This window comes from Zonotrichia albicollis, chromosome 8 (assembly GCF_047830755.1).
Source record: "Zonotrichia albicollis isolate bZonAlb1 chromosome 8, bZonAlb1.hap1, whole genome shotgun sequence".
NCBI classification, from domain to species: domain Eukaryota; kingdom Metazoa; phylum Chordata; class Aves; order Passeriformes; family Passerellidae; genus Zonotrichia; species Zonotrichia albicollis.
In genome coordinates this window covers 16,955,560-16,974,684 of record NC_133826.1, presented here as the reverse complement: position 1 = coordinate 16,974,684, position 19,125 = coordinate 16,955,560, and the positions used below count along the sequence as shown (strand labels likewise).

The following is a 19,125-nucleotide window of genomic DNA, read 5'->3' as shown; positions in this document are numbered from 1 at the left end:
GCTTTCAGGCCAAAGCTGGAGTTCATGGTGGATATGCAAGCCAAGAAGGGGGAGTGTTAGTTCTTTTTATTGTTCACATGATATTAGGTGCCAAAGAAATTTAGGGAAAGAAATCAGTGTCGTTATCACAAGGACACCTATGCTGTGTTTAGGATTAGAGCTTTGCACAATTGTAACTAATAACAAATCATAGTTTATGCTTGCCCTGCAGTCAGCTTTGAGAAAGCAGTAAGTCAAAGGTGGATCCTTTCACCTTGTCCCCAGGAAAGTCCAAGATGGGGTATATAGTGAGACTTTCCTTTTTTTCCCCAGTAGTTTAACTGCATTGTACTGTGTCTGAAATTAAAATAGCTTTTGTCACGAGTACTGGGGATGTTTCTACTAGATATACTTAAAATGGTAGATAGGGCTGACCTAGAGAATTCCTGTCACTTGAGATTTTGCCTCATCACTAAGTTCGCTGAGGGAGATGTCTGGCATCAGGACAAATAGCCAGCTTGCTTGTCCTTGGAATAAAAAAAGAAACGCAGAAGCAATTTGGTGAGAGATTTTTTTCAGTAGCCCTTTTACTTGTGCTTAGTTGGGTGAGATTTCCAATGTTAGTAGTAGAAAAGCTCTGTGCTGTTGACAATGGCATGAATAATTGTTGAATATTTTTTGACTTCTCTTTTCAGGGTTTAGAGATAGTATTTAGAGTAGGTTTAGCATTACTTCAGATGAACCAGGCAGAATTACTGCAACTTGACATGGAAGGAATGTTACAGGTAAGCTATGATTATAATAGTTTTAAGAGATATCTAAAATGTGCAGTGTGTGTATTTCCTTGCAGCTGTTAATTATATGTAATCTTGTGCTCTGATTGCTTTTAGCACTTTCAAAAGGTCATTCCACATCAGTTTGACAGTGGTCCAGACAAATTAATCCAAGCATCTTACCAAGTCAAATACAATGCAAAAAAGATGAAAAAGTAGGTATTACCTTTTGAGAACATACATTATACTGTTGCTGAGTTACTGTTTGTTTACCCTTAAGAATTGCTATTCAGCGTTTCATTTTGAATTTTCCATCTTTACATTTTTAGGGGGTTTTATACTATATAAGCAGTTAAAACTGCAGTTCTGTCTGAAAAAAATGATTCTAAAGTAGTATTTGCTATTTTTCTTAAATATGATAAAGCTATAGCTCATTTACAAAAATAACTAGAAAAGCATTTGAAGAAAACTGAGTTATGGGGAATTACAGCACTTCTGTAAAAAGGAACTGAATAGGAAGGTTGGATAGGGGGTGATTTTCTCCTCTGGTGGGAGGGGAGATTGTTTTTGTTTTGTTCAGGGTAAAGGAGAGGAAACTTTTGTGATCTGGCCTAAATTCTGAAGATTTTAGTTCTCAGGAACTGGACAAATAATCATGTTGCTAAAGAGTGCATTTATAATCAAAATTAGTGCTTTTGAAAGTATAAATTGATAAAACTTTGTGGTAACATTGACAACAGTAAAATAACTTTAATGTGGGGTTTGAAATCTTGAGAATACTGCTCCTTGTTGTTGTTAAAGTTATATGCATGTCTCTTCTGCCTTCGGTAAATTCTGTTTTGATTAGCAAGCTGCAGATAGTGTGGCTTGCCAGGGTTGAGTTTGTTGGGTCACTCACTGGTTGTGAAGTATCCTGTGTTCATTGTTGCACTGCTGGCTGTGTCCAGGGTCTTCCAAACTGAGTTTGTCAATCTTTTTTATTTTTCTGTCAGCAGCCTATGATCAGTAGAATGAGCAGTCTTCTCTAAAAAAGGAGTAACAACAAAGCTTTCAGGAAAAATATTTTCTTTGCAAATCAGTCCATGTGTATGCTGTTGAAAATCCACCATTCCAAGTCTGAACTTCCTGATCTGCTTTCTGTAGAGGCGTTGTTATCTCAGCTTGTGGGTTTTTCTTGCTGCCTTTTTCATTTGGTTTGCTGGGGAGAGGCTAAAATTGGTTTATCTTTAAGGTATTTTTCTCAGATTTCTTTACATCTTTGTCTTTCAGGCTTTCCAAGCTCTGATTTCTTTTGGCTGAATCTGTTGAATTGATGACTGTATTGCGTAAAGGGGTTATTGCAGAGTAGCTTCAAATTGCTGCCACTGTAATGTATCCAGGCAAGCTCCTGCACTTCAGAATGCTGGTTCAGTGTGTTCATATCTACTGAAATCATATCTACTGTGTTAAATTTAAGGTCCAGTCTAAGCATTTACAGGAGTGCATTTGAGAGGAAATATCAATCTGTATCTCTGTTCTACTGTTATTTGTTAGGTATTACACCAACAAGTAAATTATCCACAGTGTTTCTGATCATAATTTACTATTTCTAATTCTTAGGCTAGAAAAGGAGTACACTACAATAAAGACAAAAGAAATGGAAGAACAAGTTGAAATTAAAGTAAGGAGCCCTCAACAAATTTATTTATGAATAAGTTTAATTCCTAGATGGGGGGATTGCATGTTTGATCTCTGCATGTAGCAGGACATAATCAAGGCCCCCAAATTTTTTTAGCATTTATATTTGGGATGTCTGTTCCCAAAGGACACTTCCCAGTGAAATTATTGAGACTTCTGGTGGACATTAAAAAAAAAAATCTATGGGGACTTTCTGTACTTAGTTTTTTAGTATTTCCTGCTCACAGAAGCTTAATAATAGATGCCCTCATTTGTCAGGGGTTCCAAATACGCTGGTTTAGATGTAGGTGCTGCACACAGGAGGTTTGTATGACACATGTTAAGATAGGCTTCATGGAGTCCACTTGACTGGTTTGTCTTTGATTTTAAGATCTTGATTTTTCTTATGCATTGGACCCAAATTGTGGCATCTTCTCTCTGCGGTCACTTTTTCTTTTGGAGCTTTTGCAGTTAATACAAACTGGGGGGAAAAAGCCAAGCTGCCAGTGGAGTTTATTTTTCCCTTTTTACTAACTGACCTACTTCCTGTATGTACCTAGTCACTGCATCTTTTTGCTTTTGTGACATAAATAGGCTTTTGATGCCTTTTTTTCCTATTTCACTTTTTTTTTCACAGCATGTTGTTTGATCTGGATTTTCTTCCTTGTGGTTTTAGCCAGTTCTATGATTAAAGACAGTGGGAGAAATGCTGTGCAAGTGTATGATATACAAGTTTGGTGAGGGCGTTAGGTACAGCCTTCCTTCTTCCTGTCCACTGCTTGTCAGTTTGCCTTTCAATGTCAGTTTTTGAGGCATCAGTTCTTCAGAAAAATGACTGTGAGATGCACCTGGGAGCACAAAGGTATTAGGAGCCTTTTCAGGCAGTTTGTTATTGTGCCAGGCAGTGAGGCAGTTAGCAGCAGGAATACCTGCTGTAACAGCAGCTGAAATCAGATTTGCAGGGCTCAAATGACAGCTCTCTGCAGAACAGAGTAAAACCATGTGAAAGACAACTGTAACTTTAGATTCTAGTGTATTAACTCTTTTCAAATCCTTTCTTGCTTCTTGCCAACATTCCCCCCCAAAAAAGGAGAAAGCAAAAACTCTTCCCAAAACAAAAAGCTTGAAGCCCACCCCAAGAAAAAGCAACGAAAATTTTTTGCAAAAAACCCCAACTAAACAACGCAGAGCTACCTGTTTCTAGGCCCTACTTTGGGACATATGTAAATAATTTCTGACTTAGCAGAGCTTCTTAGCAGAAGAGACTATTTTAGGGGAGATAGAACTGTATTTTGAGTTTGCCTGGCAGAGTAAAGCATATGCTGAACTGATATCTAATGCCCTCTTCTGAGGGGTATGGATCTTTTCTGTCTGAATGCTGACTGCTAAAATTTTACTGCCAAAATTAAAGGAAGTGCACTTGTAAAATGTAGGGTTCAGTACAATTCTTGCTGGCTTCTGGGACGTTTGAGGTAATTCTCAGTATAGCCATACTATAGATTTATAGATTAATATAAATTCTTATGAAGGAAACCTTGTAGCTGCCTCATTAGGCTGTGCCGCTGCAGGGAGTGCACTGTCATGTCCCTTAACCATGAAGACTTTGACCCTCTTTATGAAGGGGAGGCTGTCCAGTCTGGTATGGGTTAAGCCCCATGGTTCCCCTGCAGACATACAGCTTTCAGCAAATGCAACATAAAAGCTTTCACATAACATGAGATGTGTTATTGTTGTTGCTGTACCAAGCTGTTTAAACTCATATTTTGAGCTAGTGCATAATATGAAAGGATGTTAAGGTCAGAAGTTGTTTTTGTAATTATACTGATTTTCATGGATGTGATGAGATAAAAATATTGGTAGTTTGCTTTGTTTTTTGACTTTCAATTCATAACTTGAGAAATGGATTTGTGAACTGTTTACCTTCCAGAGGTTACGAACTGAAAATAGACTCCTGAAACAGCGCATTGAAACCCTAGAAAAAGTAAGTATGCTGGGGATTAGATTTAATCTCTGTTAATTTAGACTTTATTGATGGCAACTTCATTATATGAAATGGGAATCTCAGAATTACAGTTTACTGTTTTCCTGATAATCTCTGGTGTTTACTAGCAGTGCTTAGCCAAATAACATGGCTATCTCTGAGCAATTAAGGTCACTGCTTTAAATATGTAAGGTTATGTCTGCTGCTTGGTGATTATAAAATCAAACATTTTGACATATTCAGCTTGTGTTGTACTGTTTTCTTTCTGAATTAGAAGCATATGTTCAAAGTCCAGAAGAGTCCATGAAATAGTGGACTGGTTGTTTGGAAAAAGGTCATTGTGAGAGAATCCTCAGTTTTGAAAATGTGAAGTTGCTTGGTGTTTTTATGTAGGAGCAAAATGACAGACCTACCAATGACCAGAGGGATGTTGCAGCATTCATACTGAGAGCAGGAACACTTCCATTCATTCCTTCTTTGTGGTTTTGAGGTTTTGTGGCAGGTCTGGGTACCTGGTGGGGAAATATCCAAAGACTTATTTCTCTTATATTTAGTCTGGAGTAGAGTTTTGTTAGGTTTTTTTGTAACTGACTGAAACTTCAAAAGTAGGCATGAGGAGTGCTATGGATGTGTGTCCAGCTGTTCTCCAGTGGCCTCTGCTGTACCCTGGTATCACACTTGTGTGGCACATTGCATCTGAGCTGCTCTGCTCAGGAATGAGAGCATTCCTGCCCTTCTTAAGCCAACAGGGACCATCTTTGAACAAATGGGATTGAATGCTCTTATGAGTTGCAAACAGTTGTTCATGTTTCACAGGGAAGAAAATGGTCATGTTTCTATTGAGAGTGACATAATTGAAAGATGTCACACTAAGGATGTTAAACCCCAATGCAATTTCTGGAAGAGAAGTTGGTCTATGTCAAATTCTAATTGACTGGTTTCAGAATTTAGTTTGGAAAAGAAGCATAATGATGGCACATTGTGAAAGTCGTGACCAACAATAAATTTGATGAACATTTTTGTTTCTAGCATTGGAGATTTATGAAATGGATGGAAAAGAGTAGGCTCTCTTTAAGAAGCTTGAAGCTGTAGTGAATCATTTCAATGACCTTGGTAAATATGTAATAGTTAATACCCTTGTTTTATACTTAACTTGTAGAGGTTTGAAATCTTTTCTTTCTTTAATTTTAAAGTCCAGGATGAATTGCTGCACGCTAGTGCTTTTGCAAATTCTGTGCTTAGAATTTCAGAATTCACCTTCAGATTATCCCAATCTGATTGGAATCAAAACAATTCAGAACTGGAAAATACTATCTATTAACAAGAATTCCTGAAGAACGTTATCATCACAGCATTTGAAAATCATCATAAAGTGTGAAAAATACATTAAATTCTTCTGTTGGAAATTTACTTTAAAAATATTTTTCCTTTATTCAAACCCATCTGATTTAGTTGTGATTTCCTTAGTGTACCTTAACTTCTAAGAAATAGCTCTTATCTACTAGTTTGAACTTCAATTTTAATAAAAGCTTCAAAGACAAAGAAGGTCTGTGAATAGATGTATTTCTCTGTTGTAGAATGTTCAAAAAAATTGATTGGTTTCAGGGATGATAAAGTAGAAATAAATGTAACTGCAGGGCAGTAGGGCTTGTCAGTGTGCAAAAATGAGTATTTTTTTTGCAAAAGTTTGGCAAGAAAAGAGAATCTGTGAACTGCTGAATGAGTCAGTGCAAGAGTTGAGTAAAACAGAACATTAGCTGTCAGTTGACATTTCCTCCTTGTCTGTCAGTTTACACTGTTTAACTGTCCTGCTTCATCTTAGTGGAAGCTGTAGTTCTGCATGAGTGCCTTGGTGCTTAGTGGAGTTCCCTCTGTGCTCAAATTATGCCTTTGTTTCATGTTGTGGGGGGACTGTAGGTGGTGTCCTGCATCTATCTGTTTGATCCTATCAGATAATGCTTTGATAACTTTCATTAATTCAGGAGCAAGCCACTCAAATAAAAACAACCAGTCTCCTGTAGGTGAATTTTAAGTGTTACAGAAATCTGGCTTTGAAACCTTTTTGTATCACACATGGACTGTGTTAAATCTGTTGCAGAAAAGGCTGCTTCCTGAGATCTTTGGACTGAGTTGCCTTCATTTATATGAAGAGTTGTTAATTTTGCAATAAGAGTTTGCACAAAAAATGGGTAGAATTTGGGCATTTTCTTTCTATCAACTCTTGGTCTTTTTTGACACTATTATCAGCCCCTTGTGTTTTGGTTTCCCTTTTCCTCATTCCTGTCTGAATTTTTCCTTTGTAGGAAAGTGCTTCCTTGGCAGATAGATTGATACAGGTATAGTCCTTTTAGTCTTTTACTGTATGACTCTCTTCCTACTCATAAAAAAACCCAACTGCTTTAATGCATGCATGTTTGCATGCTGTATTCTATTCCTGCTTTGCTGATTTGGCATAAATACAGAGCTAATACATCTTGCTAGAAACTTGTTTAATTTTGTTTACTAAAAATATATAAACCCAATACCTGCACGTTATAGTAATTTTCCTAACCTATTGTAAATTTTTGTACAAATTCCTGTGGCAAATGGATTCTATGACACTGTATTAACAATGAAATTGAATATTGTGAGCCTAAATCTGTGCATGTACAACTGAGTAATAATGCATGAAAGGAATTTTATTGAATGCAAGTACAAAACTGTGCTTGCTAAATGGATGCCGAACTTTGTAATAAAGTACTAAAGCAGCTGTTTAGTACTACTTGTCCTAAAATTTCTACCAATTGTACTCTGTGCTGTTTGCAAAACCAATCTGATGAAATAAGCAGCTAAGCATCACAAAGGCAGTTTTCCTTGGATTTGTCATCAAGTGCTTAAAAAAATAAATTATGTCCTAAGGGACAAGTGACAAGGGCCCAGGAGGCTGAGGAAAACTACCTCATAAAACGGGAGCTGGCCACCATCAAACAGCAGAGTGATGAGGCCAATACTAAACTGGAGCAAGCTGAGAATACCATCAGGGAGCTCCAGCAACAGCAGCAATGGGTAAGGAGCCTGGCAGCACATCATCTCATTTTTTCCCCCTCACATGTGTTTATTTTTCCTCATCATTATATGACATGGTCTCTGTGCTGTCTTTGTAAACCCCTGTTCACTGTGATTTGCATTCTTAAAAGGACACAAATTGGATTAAATGAAATTTTGCTCTGTTCTACTGATAGATGAGATTCATAACCCTGGATAGGTGTAAGTTGAGTTAATTAAAAAAACTAAACACATACCCACAATGAAACACACCAAGCAAAAAACCCTACAAACCAACTCCAAACCCTTCCACCACAAAAGAAATACTAACAAAAACCACACATACAACCTCTGATAGCTCTTAAATGCTGAGAATCTAGTCATTGCAAGTTGTGTTACTCTGAGTACTCAGATTTGAGGATTGATTCACAGTGCCCTTACCTAGTGTATAATTTAAGTCAGTTTCTTTCATGTTAATGTTTCTTCTGTGTACTCATATTTGGTTTTTTTCTGAGTATGCTAAAATTTACTGCTTGCTGAGGTAGAAGAGTATTATCCCTGATTTTGCCACTACAAAACTTGATTAAAAAGTGTGGGTTTATGGGCATATGGAGCTGGAAAATAAATTTTAGTAACCTTTTGTACTGCTGTATTTGTGTGCACTCAGTGTTCTAGGTAGTAAAATGTTCAAGACTTCTGACTGTTGCTGTAACAATGAAGTTACTTTCCCTGAGACACTTAAAATGCTCAGTATCTTCTCTTTGGTAGGACAGGGGGAAGCATTTTAGCATCTTCACTTGCTGAATAAACTGCACTACTAGTGTTGATGTGAATGTCTTCATATTGTTTTAAGTAAGTGGTATCCAAGTCCTTGTCTGGAGTCTTGGGAATTTCAGGTGTATGGAGTACCACTTACTAGAACTAAGTATATTGCAGCTCCTTACCAGGTTTCTTGTAATCTTTCAAGTGAAATACAATGAGAGGTGTTTATAGACTTTTGCATATCCAGCTGTTTTTATACAGCTGTATTATCTGATTACAACAGTACACGTGCCTTTGGAATGTATTTTTTAGAGGCATACATGTTAATGACATGTATGCATTGAAAAGTTATTAGAAGAAGACTAAGATACTGTATTTATTTATTTGTTAATTGTTGGGAATATGACTTTTAAAACTACTGCCTTTATGCTGAGGACCTTACTGAGTACCAGTGATGGGGTGGCCTGACAGGTTGCCTGGGTATGGGAACTGATCCTGAGCAAACCTTGGATAACTGTGGATTGCAAATTTGGCTTGGTTGGAGCTGTGGGTGCAGACAGCTGGACAAGTACTGCAGGAGTGGAGAGTAAATGAAATTATGAGCACGCTTCCTTCTTTCCGTGCTTGCAGCATGTTTTCCTCCACTTAAACGTGAACATGGTTGTAGGAAATTGTGTGCGTGGAACTGAGACTATAAATCCATATTGTTATAGACAGATTTGTGCCTAATAATAACAATAATAATAATTGTGCTGGCTTATTTTCAAGTCCAAGGAATAGCACTGTGGCTTTGAGACCCATCAGAATTAGACAATGTGGTGAAAGAGTTAAAATGGTTTAAGTGAGGAGCGTTTGCGAGCTCCTGCTGCGTCAGTAAGACGTGTAAAGGAACAGGCTTTTAACTGTTTCCAAGCATGGGAGTGGGAGCAGCAAATGTAAGCGGCTGTGTGCGTTTCGGGCGCCACCTGGTGGGAATGCGTGGATTTATTTGGGATTTTGGCATTTTACTGTACGGTGGTTAATTTTTTTGCCACTTGCTAGTGCCAGTGGCTTTGTTCTTGGCAATACTCCTTTTCAGTATTGTCATGTGAGTATCTGCTTTAATGTTTTCTTCTCTAATTATTTCAGCTTTGTTTATTGTTAGCAAAAATGATTGCACTGTAAAGCTGTAAATCACTGCATAGTTTCTGTGCTTGTTTAAAGATACAGCATCTATTGTATCTATTTTATCATCTACATCTTTTTCAGTCTTGAATTGTCTGTTTCAGCATGATAAAAACCTGTAATGTTTGGATATGAATCTCTGAATAGAAATGTATGGAAAGAACTGCCTAAAGGTACTTGCAACAGCCTCTTCTCAACAGCACTGTGGGATTAAAAAACCCCACTGTTTTGTTGGTGGCAAAAAATTATCTGAACAATAGTATTTCTAAGAAGGTTAACATAGCCTTTGTAAAAAGGTTATTCATTTGTCTTTGAGTATTGTCAAGGGTTTATGTCCTGTGTTCTATGAGACTGGATAGCATAGGTTGGATGGCTTAAGGATGAGTGTTGAAAATACTTACTGGATTTGTGTCTGAAGAAATTCTCCCCTGCAGCACTTCTGAATCCAGAGGTGGGTAGGGGAGTATTCTTCTGATTGAAGCCCAACACCAGAAGCCCAGATTACATACAAGTTCATTTTTTTCCTGTGCTCAACTATTTATAGTGAGTTTTTAGTTGAACCAGAAAGACTTCATTATGAAGCATGGAGTCTGCTTAAAGAAGTAATAATTATACTAACAAATGATACTGAACCTCTCTTTGGCTTGTCTGGTCTTTAAATGTGGAAGCTTGCCAAAGTCATGGTGTGTTACCAAGTGATTAAGAGGGAGGTGGCTTCTTCCTTATACTGCTGGTAAATCGAGAACTGCATAGAGGAAGTTCTGCCTGACTTGAACAAAATCCAGTTTTCTTTTGAGGCATGCTAAGAGCAATGGCGTTTGAGGAGTTAGTTAGTTAGCCTGTTGTAACTTACTCCTGATAATGATGTTCTGAAGGCTTTATTCTGTTCTTTTCCCTCTTGTGTTTCTAAATGAAAGGGGTAGCTTCTTGCTGGATGTAAACACCTCCAGAATGCAAATCTTGTCTTTCCTTGTGACACTGCAATTGTCTATGATTACCCAGTTCATCAGTCTGAATGCTGTAAAATTGAATCTGATAAACTGGAGGCTAATCAAGCTAAAATTAGTTCGCATCTTATTTTTAAATAGGCTCTTCAGCTATATTATGTGAAGATAGAATTTTAATTGACTAAGCATTCAAATGGAAGCATATGCATTTTGCAAGGTAATTTATAGTGATGTATTTGGTTATTGTTACAGCAACTTCATAATGCATAGTTTCTTTTCAGGAACTCATGCTAAAATGACTGATAATAATTAAGAACATAGTAAGTGACCTTGGGAATATATGCTTGTAAATGAGTGTTGCAACTTCATGAAAGGCTTGACTTTATTTTACAGTATACTTTCCTAATACTGTATTCTGATTTGCAATAAAAAGGCAGAAAATAAGAATTCTGTATTTAGGGAAGTACTACAGTTAGTGCTCAAATGTATAAACAAAGTTAGCTGGGAGCTGCTGAGTCATCTGTTAAGTGCTCTTCAGTATAGTGTACTGGAGAAACATTGTGTAATTACATGTGTCATCAGCCAAAATAGTATTTGGTATGGTTATGTTTAAGAAAAGTTGGGTGGAAATCAGTCTAGTTGTATGAAGCCCAGCAAGGACTTGTTTCTTTTAGAATTAAATGGCTGTGGAACTACAGTTGTAGTCCTTTATGTTACTTGTGTCTCTTCAACATAGGCAAGAAAGTCTTACTGTGGTTAAAATGTTTGGTGCCTGAAAGTCTGTATTTGCATTTTGATTATTGTCAGAAATTCTAGGGCTTAAGGCAGATATATAAAAGCAGATCTTTTTCCTGAAGTCAATTTAAAAGTAGTTTTCAAGTGTTGTTTTAAATATAAACTTGTGTTACTTTTCTATACTAAATTATTGAAAATGTGCTTTGTTTTACTAAGTAACAAAATGCACAACTTCTGATTTGTGAATCTTGATTTCTTCAGTCTGTTTTGATCTTGGCTGGGCTTTTTGTATATCAAGACTTGACTCAGAGTTTGTTGTGGCTAAGTAAATAAGTACTCTTAACGTATTCTTTAGGCAGGCAAAATCTTAAGACAGATTTAAAGAAGTCATGGCTCGTGCTTGAAACTGGATTAATAACGTTTCTTAGTCCGTTACTAATTATTTGATTATCATCTATTAGATTTTTATAGAATACACTTACATTATTGCAAAATCAGCATGTATTCAGTTCTTCAAATCTGCTGTGTTCTGCCAGTGTCCTGGAGAACACTGCATTTGCTCTCATTCCATGTGTATTGCAGACAGAAACCTGGAACATAAAATGTAAGGTCCATGTAAGTTGCTGTGTGTATTGTGGGATGAACCTGTACAAACAGCCAGGGAATAAAAAAGAGTGGTTGCTTTTTCTCTGCCTCTGTATGGTGTTACATGTGGTACTTGTGTTGCTACATGATGTGAAGCACCTGTAGAAATGAATCAGCATTGTCCACCATCCTCCTCCTTACACTCACATCAGGTCTGCCTCCACTGCTTGCTGAGACAAGAACGCTGTGTGGGTTGAAAATGCTATGAATTTAAGTGGAATAATAAGTGGTATTGTGTAAGGGAAAAATGAGTATTAATGTACAAGGCTCACAGTGTGTCTGTGTTCCATGTGTGTTCACGTGCACACAGTATGCTGTGTGCTTAAGTGGACAGTGTTAATGGCACTGAAATCTGCCTGCCTGAGCTGCCTTTGCCTTTTAATGCTTTGTGCATATCCTCTTCATTGCAGCTTCCTGTAGGCACATATATACAAGAAATATAGTAACACTAAGAGTAGAGTGTACATTTTGAATTTGGATTGTACTGTAAGTCTTGACAAAAGGTTTAATTGACATGCAGAAATATAAAAGCAAAAAAAATTCCTTGACTGTATAGTTACATTTAAATTCTTGTTCTGTCCTGTTTGCCTTTTATTTTTACATAAAAAGTCAGTGTCACACCCTAACAGAAGCATGTGGAACTGAAGACTTCTGTTCATTTTTTAACTGTTTTTTAGATGCAAACTATGATGAAACTTTAGATGAAATTGTTTGATGCAAACATAATGTAAGACACAGCTGTATCTGTAGTATAATGAGTAATCTTTTAAAAGTTGAATTGTAAATTAAAACTGAATCTATGAATCCAAGCATAGTACTTATATTTCACAATATAGTTGATGACACCAAAAATATATGATTTTCCTCTAAATGTAATTTTCAGAGTAGCTGAAAAACAGTAAACACAGTAACTAAACAACTACACTTTGAGGATTCCAACTCCCACTTTTTTCTTCAATCAGAAATTTAAAGGCTGATTTAGGTTGGTGTTGCCTATCAAGCAAGTTTGACATCTGTCAAACTGACAGGTCATTTTAAAGTAAACAAGGAAAGAAATGAAATGTATTTTTTAACTATTGACTGGGAGGAAAAGTTAAGAGAGTCTTTTATATAGAAGTGCTTCAGTTGGATGTATCTGAATCTCAGAAGGAATATATAGTGTGTGAGCAAACGAGACCCAAGAGCTGGAGTGAAGAAAAGGGCAAACCAAAGTCATTGTGCTTTGAAGCATGTGTAGTTTATTTAAAGCCAAGATTATGGAAGGATTCTGTTGAGTTGGAGTTCAAGTGAAAAAGGATTGAATGATACTTGTACTAACCTTGGAATTAGTTAGTGTTTCCCAAACATCTTTTTCTGCAGATCACAAAATAATCACAAATCGTTGGAGAATCTTTCAGTTAGGTTTACAATGAGAGAGAAGTGTGAGTTGCTGCTTGTCAGTACTGGTAGGGGTCTCATTTTTGTCAGATACATTTGGTTGTGTGGAGGTGCAGTTGTTTGAGAAACAGGGCAGTAGGGATATGTTTGTTAGCAGTCTGGACTGACATTAATAGAGTTGTATATGGCAAGCACTTATGCTGGTACTCCTGATATTAAACATTTGAATGTACTTGTCCCGCCAAATCTGGTATATAAAACCCCTTTCAAACAATCTGTACTTCTTACTAAACATATTTCTGCAAACTTTGTAGCATAAATGCAGTTCACGATACAGTGAAGACTTTGTGCTACAGCTGGAAAAAGAGCTGGTCCAAGCCAGGCTGAGTGAAGCAGAATCCCATTGTGCCCTGAAGGAGATGCAAGATAAAGTTCTAGAGATGGAAAAGGTAAATCAAACCAGGACCTCTGTACAGAACAGCACTAGAAACAAACTACAGGTCCCTGTCCTTCCTAACAAGCAGAACTGTGCTCTAGAACCTTCTCTTCTATGCTTCTGTGACTGTGAGATGCTTTTCAAACCTGGAAGTACAACAATAAAACTAAGGTCTGTTTGTGCAGGGAAAGGTTTGTGAATAACTGATCACTTTTCTTCTATTCCTGAAGCCTGCTGTAGTAGAAAACTTGGATTCTGGTGAAGTCCTGAGAGGAAACATCAGTTGTTTCAAAATTATATCCTGCAACAAGAGCAGTGGGCTTAGAGTGAGCATTGAGATGATGTGAAACTGAATATTTTGGAAGGGGATAAAAAATGGGTTCAATATTACCATTCCCATTGTGGGCAGGGAAAGAATCCCTTATCCCTTCACTGCTCAGTATCAAAATCTCTACTGCTTTTTGGGTGCCATGCTAGCTTGTGACATTGATGCCAGAGTTCAAGCTGTACTCAGACCTACTGTCAAACATTTACCTTTTTTGAAGCGAAGTTTAACTGCAAGATAAACCAAAAAAACCAATAACTGACCTGGTATAAATCATGCTTTTCAGATCCTGTTGTACTGGCTTTGAAATTAGTTTCTTCAGGAAATGTTAATGAGCTATGTACCCAGGCTTTGTAGCTAATTAGATTGACCCCCTGGAGTCAAGATTTATTTTTCAGTTATCTGATGAGCTTAGTATTAGTAGGGTGGTAGTTTTTACTGTATTGACCATTGGTAAGAATTCAGGATATAAAGTATTTTTCAAAATTCAGGAGACTGCTTAATCTTCACAGTATAGAGACAGCATACAGTGCAAACTTACCTGTGAAGAAAAACTGGAATAGTGGGATTAGTTCCAGTGCACCAGACAAACTCAGACATACAGTAATATTTCAGTGTGTCATAATGAACTTATGCGCATGACAAGGTGGCTGAAGTCCCTCAAATTCCTCCAGTAGAGCTCTTTACTGCTGGTAGTGATGAGTCAGGTAATCTGGGGAGCTTGTGCTGAATAACCCGAGACTTGCATGGCCACAGTGACAGTGCCACAAGCATTCAGAAACAAACCCTCTCATTTCCTGTATTTGCCAATACTCAGATCCCAAAATTCCCATGGAATGCTAACCAATGGCTGCTGTGCTGTGTTCTGTTAATGTTAATCAGGTGCTTTACTCAACTCTCAAGAAAACCCGACAACTGTCACAGTATTATACGTCTGCAAAACCACTCAATTTTGCTGAAAACAACTACAGGGAAATAAAGTGATGAAGAACAGTTCAGCTTTGAATATTTGGTGACCAGTGATTTATTGTAGGGAGGTTGTAGACAGCCTGTCTGTTTTCTTCCCCTCTTGTTTTTCTCCCACATTTCCATCATTAGGATTTTGTCTTTGTTATGCTTTTCCTGGTGTTTTCATGTTTTCTGGTTAGCCTTCTCTCACTCACCACCTTTCTGCTTTTTCCTCATGTGTCTTGCACTGTTCATCTCTAAGACCTCTTGACTGGTTGTTGTTTATAAATATTAACAGATGGTTCCTTTATTAGCATATCTGTTCTCCTTTTCAAAGGCTGATGACCTACTTCCTAAAAAATGAATTTCCATTCATTATTTTTCCTGTAAACCTAAATAAAAGTTTTAGCTTTAAGGTGTAATTTCTGTTCACTGTTGCTTTACTTTTTATCAACTAGATCAAAACCTTCCAGATTACTCTCCATATTCTGATAGTGTGTTCAAATATTGTAAATGTAACATTTTGTTAGGGATACCATTCAGGGAAATCTTGAGGTAAGAATACCTAGAACTACTATCTTATAAATTTTTTTTGTAGTTGGCAATTGGAAGTTATTTATACACACAATATCCAGAAGCTTAGATTGTTTGATGGTTTTTATTTTGCAGAGGATGCGTACTTAAAGTTCTCATAGTTATTTTTGCATGTCTATGTTCTTGGACTGGGTTTCACTAAGCACAATTTTATTCAAATACATATTTAAGAGGATGTTCCTTGTTGCAGAGGAACAGTTCCCTTCCTGATGAGGAAAATGTTGCCAGACTACAAGAAGAACTGATTGCAGTAAAATTAAGAGAAGCAGAATCTTTGATGGGTCTCAAAGAACTAAGACAGCAAGTCAAAGATTTGGAGGAACACTGGCAGGTATGGGCTGCACTACAATTTTATGATTTTTTGTTTTCAGTGATAAAGCATAAGACTATAAATTGTTGAGATACTGAGATCAAGTAGAAACTAATGATTATGGATCAAACTGCTGAGGTGAGACAATCCTTAAATTTGGCTGTCACAAGAAACTTAACTTCAAAAAATGTTAGAAATTGGTGCCTAGTTGGTATAGATGGCAGAGGGCCTGTGCTACCAGCTAACTGTAATGGTAGGAGGGAAATACCTGATCAGTACTCCTACTTTGCTGCATGTTAAAAAGGGCTAGAAATAGACAAAAGTCTCAGGATATACTTGCAGTTCACTGACTTAATGTAGTTGGGAATGAATGTGTTCAGTTTTTTCTTTGTCTGTTCTTAAAACCAGTATGTTTCCATGGGATCAACAGGGGAACTCTAGCTATTTGTCCTCTATAACTGAGACCTTAGATGAAGTAAGGAAACAGCAGGAATGATCAGGCATTGCCAGCAAAACCATGCTGTTTTTCTAGCGTCACCTAGCTCGTACCACTGGAAGATGGAAAGATCCTCCCAAAAAAAATGCAGTGAATGAGCTCCAGGATGAGCTGATGACAGTGCGCTTGAGAGAAGCAGAAACCCAGGCTGAACTGAAAGAGACCAAGCAAAGAATGATGGAGGTGGAGACACAGGTATGTTATTGAACACTGGGATGTGGGAATTGAGCTGGATGCTGGCAGTTTGCTGTTACATAGTTGATATACCTGCTGATGATCTTCACTGTCTACAGGCAGGACCTTAGTTCCAAAATGTGGGATGTTTTTACTTCTGTTAGATGGGGATGGGAGAATCTAGTGCTTACAGTCCAACTTGAATGTCTCTCCTTCAATCTTTTTCAGGATTATGCTTCTTGAATTTCTAATTTGGATTAGTTGTTAGACACTGAATGTGTGTGCATCTTAAGTCATTAAATCTTAACTGGTGTAATAACAACAAAAGTATGTTTAAGGTGTTTTAAATTTCACAAATCTTATTGGCAGTTCTGATAATAGTAATGTTTACCTGGCAGTGTGTGCTTTTTTTTGATGACATTGGTGATTGATTTTCTGCTGAGGTCCTGAATCTGGTTACTAAGCTGGAGATTCAGCAAAGCAGCTGTGTATTGGTCAGGGGTATTTAGCAGAGGTTTGCCTTTAATGTGCCAGAATAGAAAAGCATGGGTTATGGCTGCTGAGGTTTGTGCAGAAAAGACACTCATACCTTGAATGCTGAGATTGTTTTTGTATAAGTAGGGAATAAGTTGCTAAGCACCTGAAATGAAAATGCACTGAAGTGGTGAGCTCATATTGTATTAGTAAACTTTCACTCAAGTTAATAAGCACAATGTGCTGATGATTGAGAAGGATTTGCATGAGGCTTCTAAGAAATCTTCCCATGAAATACCTGCTAAATATTACTTTTTGAAAGAGACCCATGCATCCACAAAACTAAACAAACAACAGCTTTACTTGGAAAGGTTCAGCAATTCCAGAAGCCAGGAGAGCATGTAAGGATGTGCTATTGAAGATAGATGAAGCAACTTCAAGGCATAGGAAGGCTTCTTTCTGACAGAGGCACCGCTTTGTGTATACCAACTGAACGAGTTTCCTCTTGCTTTACTTTTAAAATTTTTAATTTTTTTAAAATTTTCACTGACATGTCAATAATGTTTTGGTCAGTAGGGGGCGGAGGGATCCTGCTGTTTGGCTCACATGCACTTAGGTACCTCTCACTTCAGTGTTACACACGGAGTCTTTGTATGTGCTTAGGCTTTTCAGCTGTCCTCTGAGAAAAATGCCATTCTCCCGGTATGGTGTGCACAGCTGCAGGTACAAATGCTGTGACTTGTACTTGTGCACTGACCTCAGCTAAGGTGCCATGTTGCTTTCAGGAATTTACTGGGCAGGGAAATGTGCAAGGTCAGTATTTCTGACATACCTGATCTTTCCTGGATGCATAGTGTAGTTGGGATACAAGTTCACAAAATCTGCCTTACCTAGGCAACAAATTGGGAAAAAGAGATCTACTGGAGTGTGGTGGAGCTTTGCAATAATGTTCTTACAATGAGTCACCTGTCCAAGAACAATTTGAATATCCTGATGATAAGCAAATTATTGTGCAGTCTCTTCTGATTAACCCTTGGAAAATGCTAAATGCTTTTCATCAAAAGCTTTTTATGGTAAATCACCTCTAAGTCTGTTTTAACACGCTTCAGGGACTTAGATTAATATCCTTTCCTTAACATGTATTTTGTTTCCTTGTTTTGGCCATACATTTCAGAACCAGATCAATAGCAATCACTTACGAAGGGCAGAGCAGGAGCTCACCAACCTACAGGAGAAGGTGCAGTATCTTTCTGCACAGAACAAAGGACTCCTGGCTCAGTTGAATGAAGCAAAACGTAGACAAGCAGAGATTGAATGCAAGGTAAATGACATCCTGAAAAGAATATTTGTGTGCTAATATATGTACATTTTAGTCTTGTCTGCCATTATTGGATAAAATTGTGTCTTAACTGAGAAGCATAAATCATAAAACCAAAATTCTTTTTACTGATTTTTGGCAGTATAATTTTGAATTTACTATCTCACAAAAACCACTTGAGGTTTTGACAGAGCTGCTTCTTTGTGGTCCCACGAAGATAAATATTTACTTTAGAGCATGGTTCTACTCAGAAAAGTAGAAAAGTCTGTGTATAATATAAAAAGACTCCTCAGCAACAGGTTTTCATTTTTCTTACTGTCTTGCCAGTTCCATTTGTTTCTAGTGGGACTGGAATGTACAGTGCAGTAAAGAAGTAACTGCTGCTGTCTTGTCAAACTCCATCACAAGCTTTTAGGAAAAAAGACACTGAAACTTAACTAGAAGAAATTGCTTCTACTGACTTTCTTGTTTGCCTCTGGTTTCCTAAGTACTATTTTTTTACTGCTGAGATTAATTTTACTGATTTTTTAAAATAATCATAATCTTGGTGATGCCTTTTTCATATAACCCATAACTTACTTTGATTAGTTTTTGATACTGAAGGTGCTCATTAATCCTTAAGAGATTGAGGATTGAGACTGTGTAATCAATATTCTGGTTTTATGTTGACTATGTAAAGAGCAATATTAATCTGATTAATGAATTAGTACACATAAGTATTCTCAATGGGATAATACAATTGTAGAACAATGTTCTAAAGCATGAGCTAGAGAAAAGTGTGACAGTAATAGACAGAGCACCAGTCATACTCTTTAGAGATTCTGTGAAATTCTGAAAGTAGCTATGGTGAATAGCCAGTGAAATGTCTTCACTGACTTCCTAACATTAGATCCTAAGAATTGTTTTGCAGCTAATTTTTACAGTTTTACAAGTAGTATTTGATTATATATCAAAACCAACAACAGTTATTCCTGATTCTATTAACTGATGTTGGATTATTTTTTTTT

The 19,125-nt window shown here is 37.2% G+C and overlaps 1 protein-coding gene across 5 annotated transcripts in view; it reads left to right on the top strand.

Annotated features, from left to right (window-relative positions):
- Window positions 1-19,125, top strand: part of EVI5 (ecotropic viral integration site 5) — a 70,704-nt gene that overhangs the window by 21,393 nt on the left and 30,186 nt on the right. For 3 of the 5 annotated variants that reach the window (XM_005482083.4, XM_074546102.1, XM_026790560.2), the window contains 10 exons: window positions 675-764; window positions 870-967; window positions 2,352-2,412; window positions 4,336-4,389; window positions 6,693-6,725; window positions 7,288-7,434; window positions 13,358-13,492; window positions 15,537-15,677; window positions 16,189-16,347; window positions 17,975-18,121. In XM_005482083.4, the coding sequence (XP_005482140.2) occupies window positions 675-764; window positions 870-967; window positions 2,352-2,412; window positions 4,336-4,389; window positions 6,693-6,725; window positions 7,288-7,434; window positions 13,358-13,492; window positions 15,537-15,677; window positions 16,189-16,347; window positions 17,975-18,121 (1,065 nt within the window). The remainder of the gene's footprint in view (window positions 1-674; window positions 765-869; window positions 968-2,351; window positions 2,413-4,335; window positions 4,390-6,692; window positions 6,726-7,287; window positions 7,435-13,357; window positions 13,493-15,536; window positions 15,678-16,188; window positions 16,348-17,974; window positions 18,122-19,125) is intronic. The other 2 variants (XM_026790558.2, XM_074546101.1) reach the window with 2 other exon arrangements.